Source organism: Glycine soja, chromosome 3 (genome assembly GCF_004193775.1).
Source record: "Glycine soja cultivar W05 chromosome 3, ASM419377v2, whole genome shotgun sequence".
In the NCBI taxonomy this organism is placed as follows: domain Eukaryota; kingdom Viridiplantae; phylum Streptophyta; class Magnoliopsida; order Fabales; family Fabaceae; genus Glycine; species Glycine soja.
The window spans coordinates 24,712,046-24,728,144 of NC_041004.1; the positions used below are offsets into that span (position 1 = coordinate 24,712,046).

General features: G+C 37.5%; 1 protein-coding gene and 1 non-coding gene across 2 annotated transcripts; both read left to right on the forward strand.

Annotated features, from left to right (window-relative positions):
- The first annotated feature begins 596 nt into the window (after positions 1-596).
- Positions 597-15,811, forward strand: LOC114405049. Its single transcript, XM_028367740.1, has 6 exons — positions 597-634; positions 1,080-1,170; positions 1,258-1,635; positions 15,186-15,404; positions 15,484-15,606; positions 15,764-15,811. Exons 1-6 carry the CDS (start codon positions 597-599, stop codon positions 15,809-15,811), a joined length of 897 nt encoding a protein of 298 aa, XP_028223541.1.
- LOC114407961 lies at positions 10,434-10,542 on the forward strand. Its single transcript, XR_003665765.1, has one exon. It is a non-coding gene; the product is annotated as a small nucleolar RNA R71 (small nucleolar RNA).
- Positions 15,812-16,099: the final 288 nt, after the last annotated feature.

The window sequence follows — 16,099 nt, forward strand, 5'->3', positions numbered from 1 at the left end:
TGAATCTTGAATCTTGATTCTTGAAACTTTGGAATTTGCTTAACTCTTGATTCTTTGGCATCATCAAAATAATCTTGGAAGGCATTGCTTCCACATAATTTACTTTTATATAGACTTAAGAAACTTCATCCTATTTATTTTTTTAAGATAATTCCTCATTCAAAATAAGAAATACATTAAATTATTAAGATATTTTTTATTGGTAAGAATAAAAAAAATACTATTTGAAATTTACAATAACCCATATATCAATTTATCATGTTTAATCAACTTAACTTGATTAATAAGATAGTATTAAAGAGTTAATATGTGTACATTTAATATTTGGACATGGTGAGATATATATTTTGGGCCTAGAGAACAATGAATGAAGAGTGAGGGAAAGGGAATTGCTTGGGGCACCCAGCAAATTTCCTAAATGCTTAAAATACCCTTATGGTATTTTCGATTATAAAAAGCAGTAAGATTTTTTCATTTCTGCAGCACCATTTTTTTCCGCAAAATTTCCATAACTTAGTGTATGTTGCTTCCGTTAAGGGCGGTTTAGAAGCTTATTTGTTCTCCAGTGGTGTACATGCGTTGGTGAGGAGTGTACGATGGATTTTAGTCAGTTTTCGTTGACGGAGAAGAAGAGGTACGTGAAGTACATATGGATTGGTGATCCGTATGACCCATACGGATTGACAATCCGTATGACCATACGGATCAGCAATCCATATGACCTATATGGATTGTTGATCCATATGGGTCATACGGAATTTTTTTTATTTTTAATTGTTAAATTAATTATTAATAATTTTGTAATTTTTTTTACTAGTTTTAGTAATATTACATTGTTTAAAAATGAATATACTAATGATTAATAATTAAACAAATTTATATGAGAATGATTATGTATTTAATGTTTTTTATTGAAGGATGTATTTATTAGATTTATATGACATTTTAATGGAAAAGTGCTGTAAAATATTTTGTGTAAACAACTATATTTGTGTGAATTGAATTTGAATTTGTTGTTATTGAATTGAATTTGTTAAATGTTTTATTAAGATGAATGAAGACCAATGGATGTATGATAGTATCATGTCTGAAGAAGTTGAAATGAATGTTGAAAATGAGGAAGATGTTGGCGTTAAAGTTGATTGTTCTGATACCTTTAATACTTCTGAGGTATTTGTGCGATTTGTTGTTGTTGGTACAGTAATTATATTACATAGATGTTTACTCATGGAAAACCTGATTTGAATTGTGTTCTAGTTGTTTGGTAGTCGTGATGAAGTTTTACAATGGGCTCGATCGTTGGCTCATGACATTGAATTTGTTGCCGTTATAATGAGGTCAGACACCAATATTGGTGTTCGAGGAAGAGCCTCATTTTTGTTGATAGCTTGTGAAAGGAGTGGGGAGTATAGGCCTAAGAAACATAATTTGGTAAGAACATGCACTGGTAGTAGAAAATGTGGATGCCCGTTTAAGTTGCGTGCAAAGCCAGTTTCAGGAGGAGACGACTGGATGGTGAAGTTAATTTGTGGGATTCACAATCACAAAATGGCAAATTCATTGGTTGGGCATCCATATGCAGGTCGAATGACAAAGGATGAGAAGATTGTTGTTGCTGATATGACGAAGTTCATGGTGAAGCCAAGAAATATTTTGTTGATGTTGAAGGAGCACAATGACAACAATTATACAACAATCAAACAAATTTACAATGCGAGACATGCTTATCGTTCTTCCATAAGAGGGAGTAACATCGAAATGCAACAACTGATGATGCTGCTTGATCGAGATTAGTATATTCACTAGCATAGGCTGAAGGATGATAATGTTGTACGTGACTTGTTTTGGAGTCATCCTAATGCAATAAAGTTAACCAATTCTTGTAATTTGGTTTTCTTGATCGATAGTACATACAAAACAAATAGGTACAAACTGTTGTTGCTTGATATTGTTAGTGTTACACCAACAGGAATGACATTCTCCACTAGTTTTGCTTACTTGGAAGGAGAACGTCTTAATAATGTTGTTTGGGCCCTATAGCAGTTTCAGGGTTTTTTCATGAGAGTTGATGCACTCCCCGGGATTATTGTCACTGACAGGGATTTGTCTTTGATGAATGCAGTGAAAAATGTATTCTCGAATGCTACGAACTTGCTGTGTCGGTTCCACATTGACAAGAATGTCAAGGAAAAGTGCAAAACTCTAGTTGCTCAAACGAATGCATAGGATTATGTGATGGAGGCTTGGGGGAGTTTGGTTAACTGTCCCAATGAGAGTTCTTTTGATGAGTACCTTAAAAACCTTGAAATGGCTTGCTCTCTGTGGCCGATGTTTATGGACTATGTGTGTCAAACAGGGGTGATTTCACACAAAGAAAGATTTGTGAAAGCATGGACAAAAAAAGTGATGCATCTAGGAAACACAACCACTAACAGGTATGAATATTGATTTTTGTTTGTTTTCATTTGTTGAAGTGTTGATTTAAATGACAATGATTCGATTGTTTACATGTTTTTGTATATTTCATCTGTAGGATTGAGCGTGCTCATTGGTCACTAAAGAGACTCCTACAAAACTCAGTTGGTGACATATACAGTGTTTGGGAAGCAATGAATAATATGATGACACTTCAACACACCCAGATTAAAGCATACTTTGAGACAAGCACACACGTGGTTGGGCATGTGTATAAAGTAACCTTGTACAAAAAACTACTTGGCATGGTATTAAGGTACACTTTAAATGAAATTGTTGTTGAGTATGAGTGTGTAGCTTATGTAGGCAAAAACCCTTCACAATGTGGATGTGTCATGAGGAGTACTGATCGAGGCCGTACCCGAATCAAATAAACACGAAAATGCAATAACTAGGAAGTGATCCTAGGTCGTTTCCCAACGAGCAGTGACACACCAATTGTTCATAATATACTTGCAGTAACAGTAACGATTGGGGGGGGTTGTTTGCTTTGTGATTAAAGAGCAGAACAAGTAAACTGAAATACGAAACTACTAATATTAAAAACGGGTTGTTTCCTTTGATTCAGAAGCCATTCTCTTATCCTGGGTTATGGAGAATTCGTCCCTAACAGTCAACCACTTAATCCAACCCTATTTCAATTTACTAAGCGAAAATCAACTTAGGGTTGTCAATACGTAATTAGGCACCACATACACCAGTTAGCCCTTCGTCCATTAAGCATGAACGCAAGTTAGGCTCAGAGGCAATTAATCGAACACGAAGCGTGCACTGATTAATATTCACGAATTTGGGATAACTGGTGAAGGGAAAACTGCTAGGAAACCACATTACAAGCGAAACCTCAAAGAGAGTTGGGCTTCGTCCTTAAAAGGAAAAAACACCAGAAAATCTAGCCTTCCATGGATTCAAACAGAAAACGCAAATGAAACATGAAGCAGAAACGTAAATGAACAGAAACGTAAATGAGACAGAAACGTAAATGAAAGTAGAAGAAGAAGCAAGAATGAACTCGTAATTAGAAGCAGAAAACGGAAATTTGCATTAAGAACAAAAACCGTAACAAGGGAACAGAAAAACGTGAAAACCTAAAACCAAAGCTCTGAATAATGAAAATAGCATAACAGAATGCCCTGCACGAATCCCAAGGCAACTATTTAAAAAGAGTCACTCAAAGTCACTGGGCCCTATTACAATACTCTGGCCCAAAACGCAATAAACACTGAACAACATAAAATAAAATTGCCAAATTTCCTAGTTAGAAATTAACTAAGGTAAGCGCTCTTTATTTGCCCTCTTCAAGTCCACAACCAAAATCCGGATTAAGTCCAATGTTTCATTAATTCCTGAAATTAGATTAAAAACATCAAATTAGCTAAATGAGCCCAAATAATAAAAATGCCTAATTAATTGACAATTAAGACCAATCAATAATTAAAATGGTGCAAAAAGGGTTTAGAAAATAGAAGAAAATGATGACACATCAAAACCCCCCATACTTAGCCTTTTGCACTCCTGGGCAAAATGAAACAAAGAACAAAATCCAAGGATATCAAAGAGAGACAAACAAAAACATTCATATATTTCTCAATGAACATCAAGGAATGAAAGGAATGGGTAACATCTAACATAAGGAGATCCAAAAAGTCAAGACATTCATGAAAATCATCCAAGCAACCCAATCATGGCAAAATAGTTAATCAGCTCAAGAATGAAAAGTGATAAAGCCTCACAAGATATACACTCTATCTCTCAAGTGTCTAGGCTACTATTTACCCTCAAAGCACCCATGAAAGCAAACACCACATAAACTTGGCAACATTCTAAAATTGACAATCAACCCACAAACACAAGCACATGAGGATCAAAAGGTCTTTTAAGGTTGTAATGGGGCCAAGGACAAGGTATGGAGAAATATGGAATAAGTGGCTAAATCCCAAAGGAATAGAGGAGCAATGGGGAATAAGTGCATATTAAGAAAAAAAAATAAGAAAATAAAAAAGAAGATAAAATTTAAACATGAAGAGTAGAACCAAGAGTTTCATCATTCTTGTGCCATTTAAGATCTTATTCACTCAACTTTATTGCTTTTCTTTTTCTTTTTTCGAATTTTTTTTTTACTCTATAGCCTTTGAGAAACAACATTTCATTCAGCATGTCCAACATTTAATCAATATACAATGTACATCAAGTAAGGCCCAAAATACATCATGAAGCATAGCCAACAAAACAAGTTGTCCAATGAAACAAAAACCCCCCACACTTATTCCCAAAACAATTCCAAAGCTCCAAAATTCCTTAAGGATATGGTGATATCATGGTTTTTCACTTAAGGCTTGTAGTGAGCTTCAAAACAAGGAAAGGGAAACAAGGCTCAAAAGGGCTATCAAAGGAATTAATTCAAGGTAAGTCCATTTGGCTAGAAGCTTATAAGAACAAAATTGCCTCAATCATTTCCAAATATGCATGTGAATTAGGAAGCATCAACAAGAATCAAGCCAAGGCTATTGTGCAAGCAATCAATGGGGCAAAACACACCAAATGATTATGATGATGGATGGCTCAAATTTTCACAAAGGAAAACTTATCACTTTCAAATTGAGCTTTCAAAACTATCATGACATGTAGAGGAGAATCAAGGATTTCAATTTACAAAATGTCAAGAACTTTTATTTTCAAAACAATTACCCATTTCTTGAACACATCCTATAATTCAAAGAAAAGCATGCAAAGTCGTACATGCACACAAAATTGACCCAAAATATTAAACTAAAAATCCGACGAAACTAACAACATTAACAAATTAACACAACTAACAAATTAACAAAACCAACAAAACTAGCAAAACCAAAGAACACTCCCCCCCATACTTAAACAACACATTGTCCTCAATGTAGCACAATTAAAAGATTAAAAACAATTAAATCATCAAAGAGAATCGGACAAGTGTAATAAAAGCAAAGAAGGAGATAGGAAAAGAAAAACTCCCTAAGTCATGGTGGAGGAAGAGTAGGGTGGAGTAAGGAAGTCTCTTCCACCACTACGTCCACTAAAGAAGGGTTCGTGAGGAATGGCTTAAGTCGATGTCCGTTGACCTTGAAGCTCTTGTTTGTGGAGTCGCTTTTGATCTCAACTGTACCATAAGGAAAAACATTAGTAACAACAAAACGACCAATCCACTTAGACCTCAACTTACCACTCATGAGTCCAAGCCTAGAATTATACAATAACACTTTTTGCCCAACCATGAAGTCCTTTTTAACTATCATGCTATCATGGAACTTCTTGGTCTTTTCTTTGTAGAACTTGGCATTCTCGTAGGCTTCTAGGCGGATTTCATCTAACTCACTCAGTTGCAACTTTCTTTCCTCACCAGCTTGATCCATAGAGAAGTTGCAAGTCTTCACTGCTCAGTAAGCTTTGTGCTCAATTTCCACTGGAAGATGACATGCCTTTCCAAAGACAACCCGATAAGGAGACATTCCTATGGGTGCTTTGTAGGCAGTCCGATGTGCCCAGAGAGCATCATCAAGCCTGGTACTCCAATCTTTCCTGCTTGGCTGCACAATCTTCTCTAAAATTCGCTTGATTTCCCGGTTAGAAATTTCTTCCTGTCCATTGGTCTGGGGGTGGTATGGTGTGGATACCCTGTGTACCACCCCGTACTTTTTAAGTAGGGCATGCATTGTCCTATTGCAAAAATGGGTTCCTTGATCACTAACAATTGCTTTAGGTACTCCAAACCTGCAAAACAGATTAGACCTGACAAAGTCTGCAATAACTTTAGCATCATTAGTTCTAGTGGGCTTGGCTTCCACCCATTTTGAAACATAGTCAACTGCAAGGAGAATGTAAACATAACCAAAAGAGACAGGAAAAGGGCCCATGAAATCTATACCCCAAACATCAAACACCTCACAGAATAGCATAGGTTGCTGAGGCATTTGTTGTCGCCATGTAAGTGTATTTCCTGCTCTCTGACACTGCTCACAAGTGCTGCAGATCTTCCACGCATCTTTAAAGATGGTGGGCCAATAAAAACCACAATCAAGCACTTTGCGAGCTGTCCTTTGAACACCCAGATGACCTCCCGGTGCGGAAGAATGACAGAACTGCAGGACTGAGTCAGTCTCATGATCTGGAATGCATCGTCTAATTACCTGATCACTGCACAATTTCCACAAGTAGGGGTCATCCCAAATAAAATGCTTAGCATCACTTTTAATTTTATCTTTTTGGGCCTTGGATGCTAAGGGAGGAAAAACATAGGCAACTAAATAATTGACAATGTTAGCAAACCAAGGAGTAGAAAGAGAGTCAGAAATACTATACAGTATATACAAATGATCATCCGGGAAATCATCCCGAATGGGTGAATCCGCATCTGATACACGTTCGATCCGGCTCAAATGATCAGCAACTAGATTTTGTGCTCCGCTCCTATCACGAATCTCCAAGTCAAACTCTTGGAGCCAGAGCATCCATCGGATCAACCTAGGCTTAGAATCAGCCTTCTTCAACAAGTACTTTAGAGCTGCATGGTCAGTGTAAACAATAATGCGGGTACCAAGCAAATAAGATCGAAATATTTCAAGAGCAAAAACTATGGCTAGAAGCTCTTTCTCAGTAGTAGTATAATTCGCTTGGGCAGCATCTAAAGTCCTAAAAGCATAATATATCACCCTGGGCAATTTATCAATTTTCTGAGCAAGGACAGCCCCCAATGCATAATTTGATGCATCACACATAAGCTCAAAAGGGGCTGTCCAATCGGGTGCCTGGATGATGGGGGTGGTAGTTAGCGCTCTTTTGAGGCAATCAAAAGCCTCTTTGCATCTGTCATTAAAGTCAAACTCCACCTCCTTTTGCAACAAGTTGGACAGCGGAAGGGCCACTTTACTAAAATCCCTTATAAAGCGCCTGTAGAACCCTGCATGACCAAGAAAAGATCGCACCTCTCGCACACAAGAGGGGTAAGGAAATTGTGAAATAACAGAAATTTTAGTAGGATCTACTTCAATACCTTTATTGGAAATAATGTGCCCTAAAACTATACCTTGCTCAACCATAAAATGACATTTTTCAAAATTTAGAACAAGGTTAGTTTCAATGCATCTATTTAAAACTTTTTCTAAACTATCCAAACAACCATCAAAAGAGGATCCATATACAGTGAAATCATCCATAAACACCTCTATGCAATTTTCTAAAAATTTACTGAAAATACTAATCATGCACCGCTGGAAGGTACCAGGGGCATTGCACAGGCCGAAAGGCATCCTCCTATAAGCAAAAGTGCTGAAGGGGCAGGTGAATGTGGTCTTTTCTTGATCCTCAGGAGCAATAGTAATTTGCATATAACCAGAAAAACCATCAAGGAAACAGTAGTGAGATTTACCTGCCAGGCGTTCAAGCATCTGATCAATGAATGGCAGGGGAAAATGGTCCTTTTTGGTAACCTGGTTCAGCCTCCTGTAGTCAATGCAGACTCTCCAACTGTTCTGCACCCGAGTAGGAATCAACTCTTCCTTCTCATTTTTTATCACTGTGAGGCCGGTCTTCTTCGGGACTACCTGGACGGGACTCACCCATTGGCTATCGGAGATAGGATAAATGATTCTAGCTTGCAAAATCTTGGTTATCTCCTTCTTCACTACATCAAGAATCACCGGGTTGAGTCTTCTCTGTGGCTGTCTTACTGGTTTAGCTCCATCCTCTAAATTTATTCGATGCATACATGTGGATGGGCTAATACCAGGAATGTCCGCCAAGGTCCAGCCTATAGCCTTCTTATGCTTCTTGAGAACTGACAGCAACTTCTCCTCTTGCTCATCAGCAAGGGAGGCAGATATAATCACTGGAAAACTCTTGCTATCATCCAAGTAAGCGTATTTTAAATTTGATGGCAGAGGCTTCAATTCTGGTGTGGTCGGCTGGACAGTGGTAGAAGGAAATGGTTTCTCAGCCTTTACCTCATAAAGAAAGTCAAAGGTATGTGTACTTCCTGAAACATGGTTAGTCCTATCTGACTCTATAAAATCAATCTCGAGAGGTAAAACACCACCACCAGACATGCAATCAATATCACTCTCAGATTCACTCTCAGCATCAAATTCAGACATATGATCAAGTACAATTTCAGAGTCAATGCATGAAGAGTGAGAGGCATGCAGATTAGAATAAAGATCAGTCATGTATTCATCAACAACATGGTCAATTATTTCAGCACGAAATACAGAAAGATCTTCAGATGGGTATTTCATAGCATCCAGAATATTAAAATGAACAGTTATATCACCAAATTCCATGGATAGTGTGCCTGCATATACATCTATCTTAGTTCTAGCAGTTTTCATAAACGGTCTGCCTAGAATGATGGGAACTGATCCTTGAGAAAATCCATCTTCCATATTCAAAATATAAAAATCAACAGGGAAAATCAGTTCACCAACTCTAACTAAGACATCTTCTATGAAACCAACAGGATAGGCAACACTTCTATTAGCTAAATGAATTACCACATCAGTTGACTGCAAGGGACCTAGAGATAGAGAATTAAAAATAGACAGAGGCATAACACTAACAGAGGCTCCTAAATCTAGCATGGCATTGTCAAACTTACTATTCCCTATAATACAAGGTATGCTGAATGTACCTGGATCTTTGCATTTTTCAGGAATTTGAGGAACAGATTTACCAATCAATGCGGAGACATTTCTGCCCATGCTAATTCGTTCACTTCCTTTAAGCTTCTGCTTATTAGTGCACAGCTCCTTCAAGAATTTAGCATATCTTGGAATTTGCTTTATTGCATCCAACAGAGGTATGTTTACCTCTACTTTTCTAAACGTTTCCAAGATCTCTTTCTCTGCCTCTTCCATTTTTTTGTTGGAAACTGCTCTTGGAGGGAATGGAAGAGGGGGAATGTGCTGCTTCTGCAAATCAGAATTACCTATGGAAGAAGATTCACCTGCACAGAAATTGTTAGGTAAATTTTTGTCATCACCTTTTTCTGGAGTAGAGTGATGTTTGGCAGGTTCATTTGTAGATGAGGAAGGTGCTACGGGTTGAGGTCCTTGACACTGCTTTCCCGACCTCAATGAAATAGCACTGACATTTTTGGGATTTTGGACAGCTTGAGAAGGTAGCTTGTCAGAATTCTGGGACTGTTGTTGATTCAATTGGGTAGCCAATTGTCCCATCTGATTGGTTAAGCTCTGAATGGAAGCTCTAGTCTCTTGTTGAAACTGCATGTTTTGCATAGTCATTTGCCTCACAAGTTCTTCGAGGGAAGATTGTGGAGGGGCCTCAACTGTTGGCTGTTTCTGGGGTTGTTGTTGTTGTTGGACTGGTGGAGGAATGTATGGTCTGCTTGGGCCAGCAGCATTTTGGAAGGAAGGAGCAGGCTGTTGTTGTTGTTGCTGAGGGCTGGACCATCTGAGATTAGGGTGATTCCTACATCCAGGGTTGTATCTGTTGCTGGAAAGGTCATAATTGTTCTGCTGTGGTTGATTTTGCTGCTGAGGTTGAGGAGGTCTATTGTAAATATTTGCAGCATAAGCTTCAGGCAGCTCAATTGCTCCAGGTTGCTGCATGGAAGGGCAAAGGTCTGTATGGTGGTCAACAGAGGAGCACAAACCACAAACCCTTGCGACAGGTACAGATTTCTGATTCAAGGCCAGTTGGGTTACCAAGTTAACCAATGCATCTAATTTGCCTTCAAGCTTCTTAGTCTCAGATGATGCAGCTGAGTTTGTAGCTACCTCATGCACTCCTCTAATGACTATGGCATCATTTCTGGCGCTAAACTGCTGGGAGTTGGAAGCCATCTTCTCAATTAAATTCCTGGCTTCAGCAGGAGTCATGTCTCCAACGGCTCCACCACTGGCAGCATCTATCATACTTCTCTCCATATTACTGAGTCCTTCATAAAAATATTGGAGAAGAAGCTGCTCCGAAACCTGATGGTGAGGGCAACTGGCACATAGTTTCTTAAATCGCTCCCAGTACTCATACAAGCTCTCTCCATTGAGTTGTCTAATACCTGAGATATCTTTCCTGATGGCTGTGGTCCTGGAAGCAGGGAAAATTTTTTCTAAGAATATTCTCTTAAGGTCATCCCAGCTCGTGATGGACCTTGGAGCAAGGTAATACAGCCAGTCCTTTGCCACTCCCTCTAATGAATGAGGAAAAGCCTTCAGAAATATGTGATCCTCTTGGACATCTGGGGGTTTCATGGTGGAGCAGACAATATGAAATTCCTTCAAATGTTTGTGCGGGTCTTCACCTGCAAGGCCATGAAACTTTGGAAGCAAATGAATCAGTCCAGTTTTAAGAACATATGGGACATCCTCATCAGGGTATTGGATGCACAAGCTTTCGTAGGTGAAATCAGGTGCAGCCATTTCCCTTAGAGTCCTCTCACGGGGTGGAGGTTGTGCCATGTTCTCAGAATGTGCAAAATCAGAATGCTCAGAATCAGAATGCTCAAAATTATAATGCTCAAGATCAGGATGTTCAAAATCACCAATAACAGAATGCACATATTCACCAGTAATGGAATGCTCAGAATGATCAAAAGGTATAAAATGATGCCTAACTAATCTATGAAATGTCCTATCTATCTCAGGATCAAAGGGTTGTAAGTCAGATGGATTGCCTCTAGTCATACACTACATTCAGCATGCACACAACTAGTTGCCTTGTCATGTAAATAAAGGTGTAGGTTTGAACTACAGCTACCCTCAAATGATATCCAAATGACTTGAAATTTTGTGAGCAACCTTATAAAATGATGAGAAGATAGCACAAAAATTTTCAGGCAAAAATTCAAAGTCTAACTATGAAAGCTAAAAAATGGTAGGTTAAGAAAAATAAGTGAATAAAACTTGAAAAATAAAAAACTTTTGACAGAATCGCTTTTTTTGGATGATGGAGACCTCAGCCGGCCTACGGCGGACTATGTTGGCGAAGGAAATTTTTTTCTACCCCAAATGCATATATAATAATTGCGATTCTGATAACCGGAGCGAAAGTTATGGTCGTTTGAAGTTTTGACAAACACAAAATTTGCTACTTTTTTTGGAACTTTCAAATCTGACCAAACTAAAGGCTCTAGCAATTTTTCTTACAAAATGTGGATTAAAAGAAGTGACCACAAAAAAATTCATCCAAAAATAACAACCCTAGCTACTAAAACAAAAAATCACAAATAATTCAGCATGGGTGGTCGCTAAAATCCGTCGCTAAGGGATTTCTACTACTACTCTGGTTTGCCGCAAGCAGAAATGGTCGCTAAGTCCGTCGCAAAACACCCAAAACTGAAACAGGGGAAGCGCTTAGCAGGAAAACTGAAACAGAACACACACTAAACAAAATACCAAGATACTAAACAAACACTAACACACATACTAACACAATACTAACAATTAAACATAAAACACGAAAGAATTAAACACACGATGCGCTAGCTATTATGAACCTTTGGACACTGCTCCCTGGCAACGGTGCCAAATTTGATCGAGGGCGTACCCGAATCAAATAAACATGAAAATGCAGTAACTAAGAAGTGATCCTAGGTCGTTTCCCAACGAGCAGTGACACACCAATTGTTCATAATATACTTGCAGTAACAGTAACGATTGGGGGGGTTGTTTGCTTTGTGATTAAAGAGCAGAACAAGTAAACTGAAATACGAAACTACTAATATTAAAAACGGGTTGTTTCCTTTGATTCAGAAGTCATTCTCTTATCCTGGGTTATGGAGAATTCGTCCATAACAGTCAACCACTTAATCCAACCCTATTTCAATTTACTAAGCGTAAATCAACTTAGGGTTGTCATTACGTGATTAGGCACCACATACACCAGTTAGCCCTTCGTCCATTAAGCATGAACGCAAGTTAGGCTCAGAGGCAATTAATCGAACACGAAGCGTGCACTGATTAATATTCACGAATTTGGGATAACTGGTGAAGGGAAAACTGCCAGGAAACCACATTACAAGCGAAACCTCAAAGAGAGTTGGGCTTCGTCCTCAAAAGGAAACAACACCAGAAAATCTAGCCTTCCATGGATTCAAACAGAAAACGCAAATGAAACATGAAGCAGAAACATAAATGAACAGAAACGAAAATGAGACAGAAACGTAAATGAAAGTAGAAGAAGAAGCAAGAATGAACTCGTAATTAGAAGCAGAAAACGGAAATTTGCATTAAGAACAAAAACCGTAACAAGGGAACAGAAAAACGTGAAAACCTAAAACCAAAGCTCTGAATAATGAAAATAGCATAACAAAATGCCCTACACGAATCCCAAGGCAACTATTTAAAAAGAGTCACTCAAAGTCACTGGGCCCTATTACAATACTCTGGCCCAAAACGAAATAAACACTGAACAACATAAAATAAAATTGCCAAATTTCCTAATTAGAAATTAACTAAGGTAAGCGCTCTTTATTTGCCCTCTTCAAGTCCACAACCAAAATCCGGATTAAGCCCAATGTTTCATTAATTCCTGAAATTAGATTAAAAACATCAAATTAGCTAAATGAGCCCAAATAATAAAAATGCCTAATTAATTGACAATTAAGACCAATCAATAATTAAAATGGTGCAAAAAGGGTTTAGAAAATAGAAGAAAATGATGACACATCAAAACCCCCCATACTTAGCCTTTTGCACTCCTGGGCAAAATGAAACAAAGAACAAAATCCAAGGATATCAAAGAGAGACAAACAAAAACACTCATATATTTCTCAATGAACATCAAGGAATGAAAGGAATGGGTAACATCTAACATAAGGAGATCCAAAAAGTCAAGACATTCATGAAAATCATCTAAGCAACCCAATCATGGCAAAATAGTTAATCAGCTCAAGAATGAAAAGTGATAAAGCCTCACAAGATATACACTCTATCTCTCAAGTGTCTAGGCTACTATTTACCCTCAAAGCACCCATGAAAGCAAACACCACATAAACTTGGCAACATTCTAAAATTGACAATCAACCCACAAACACAAGCACATGAGGATCAAAAGGTCTTTTAAGGTTGTAATGGGGCCAAGGACAAGGTATGGAGAAATATGGAATAAGTGGCTAAATCCCAAAGGAATAGAGGAGCAATGGGGAATAAGTGCATATTAAGAAAAAAAAATAAGAAAATAAAAAAGAAGATAAAATTTAAACATGAAGAGTAGAACCAAGAGTTTCATCATTCTTGTGCCATTTAAGATCTTATTCACTCAACTTTATTGCTTTTCTTTTTCTTTTTTCGAATTTTTTTTTTACTCTATAGCCTTTGAGAAACAACATTTCATTCAGCATGTCCAACATTTAATCAATATACAATGTACATCAAGTATGGCCCAAAATACATCATGAAGCATAGCCAACAAAACAAGTTGTACAATGAAACAAAAACCCCCCACACTTATTCCCAAAACAATTCCAAAGCTCCAAAATTCCTTAAGGATGTGGTGATATCATGGTTTTTCACTTAAGGCTTGTAGTGAGCTTCAAAACAAGGAAAGGGAAACAAGGCTCAAAAGGGAACAGAAAAACGTGAAAACCTAAAACCAAAGCTCTGAATAATGAAAATAGCATAACAGAATGCCCTGCACGAATCCCAAGGCATCTATTTAAAAAGAGTCACTCAAAGTCACTGGGCCCTATTACAATACTCTGGCCCAAAACGAAATAAACACTGAACAACATAAAATAAAATTGCCAAATTTCCTAATTAGAAATTAACTAAGGTAAGCGCTGCTTTATTTGCCCTCTTCAAGTCCACAACCAAAATACGGATTAAGCCCAATGTTTCATTAATTCCTGAAATTAGATTAAAAACATCAAATTAGCTAAATGAGCCCAAATAATAAAACTACCTAATTAATTGACAATTAAGACCAATCAATAATTAAAATGGTGCAAAAAGGGTTTAGAAAATAGAAGAAAATGATGGCACATCAAAACCCCCCATACTTAGCCTTTTGCACTCCTGGGCAAAATGAAACAAAGAACAAAATCCAAGGATATCAAAGGGAGACAAACAAAAACATTCACATATTTCTCAATGAACATCAGGGAATGAAAGGAATGGGTAACATCTAACATAAGGAGATCCAAAAAGCTAAATGAGCCCAAATAATAAAACTGCCTAATTAATTGACAATTAAGACCAATCAATAATTAAAATGGTGCAAATAGGGTTTAGAAAATAGAAGAAAATGATGGCACATCAAGTACCCACGGTTTTCCATGTGCATGTGAGTTGTTTAAATATGTTGTTAGCTCCACACCACTGGAGACAATCCACATTTTTTGGCGGAGACTTAGTTTTTCATATCAAGGGTTAAGTGAGACACGGGTGACCATAATTGAGGAGATGGAAACCATATTGAAACGCTTTGAGCAACTCGATGTTTGTGGTAAAATACATTTGAAGTCAAAGCTGTGAGAAATTGCTTACCCAGATATGAACTCCATGTGTCCTTCTCCAGAAAAAGTGAAAACCAAGGGTGCTCCAAAAAAACCGCTTGCCAAACAACAAAAGTCAACAAAACGCGATTCTTCTTATTGGGAGTATGTTGATGTGTTACACTCTGTGTAAAATAGTAATTCCTCAGTGAAACATAGTACATCATCATCTCAGGACCCAATACAGAGACAGAATATTCCAATGTTGAATCAATTTCATCCTTGCATCCAGGATTCTATTGAAAACATTATTGATGTCAAAGTAGATGGTAATTGTGGTTATCGTGCAATAGCTGCCCAATTGGGTATAGGTGAAGAATCGTGGTCATTAGTGAGGAACCATTTGCACAAAGAACTAACTAGTTGGTTTGAAGAGTATATCAACCTGGTTGGTGGCATAGAGAGATTTGAGGAATTAAAGCGTTTTCTACTTGTTGACGACTTATCTAAGGTGCGAAATTTTATTATTATGTCATTTTTTGTTAAAATAACATTTTAAGTAACCAGTATTTGCTGTCTGTTACATGTAGGTTACCATGGACAAGTGGATGAATATTACGGATATGGGATACATCATTGCTTCACGATACAACGTGATCGTTGTTTCTCTTTCACAACAACAAAGCATGACATTTTTTCCTCTTATAAGTCAGGTGCCACTAGATTTTTTCTGTGCATCGTGTAATATGAATTGGTCATGTGTATGGAAATCATTTTGTACAGGTAATTGCATAATTATGAATTTAGTAAATCTGCTAAAAATTTAGTGATTTGTATGTAACGTTCAATTTGTTTGTCGTTATGTAACAGATTTTATTACGAGACCACTATCCTTTACCACCAGTGGCGTTGCTATAGAGTACACATTGTCATTCTCAGGCAAAGCAGTGGCCTACTCCGTACATAGCTAGAATGCAGCGTTACACAACTTTGTCTAGGCTGAATACCAAATTTGTTGATTTAGGTGAACCATGAACATAAAATTTTATTAGCGTTGATGTTTGTGTAAATTATTATTTTTTTGACATTCGGAATTTTGCTTCAATAAGTATTTTTAAAAGGCACGAAACAATTAAAAGCTTTAAAAATAATAATCATACGGCTTCATTCGCTAATGGACACGAATTCAAACATTACATTAACTTC

Bases quoted from the DNA above. Each gene is read 5' to 3' on its own strand.
- LOC114405049 (XM_028367740.1), top strand. From the start codon at position 597: ATGGATTTTAGTCAGTTTTCGTTGACGGAGAAGAAGAG. The intron at 1,171-1,257 runs GTATTTGTGCGA...ATTGTGTTCTAG, and splicing joins ATACCTTTAATACTTCTGAG to TTGTTTGGTAGTCGTGATGA. The intron at 1,636-15,185 runs GTGAAGCCAAGA...CCTTGCATCCAG, and splicing joins CTGATATGACGAAGTTCATG to GATTCTATTGAAAACATTAT.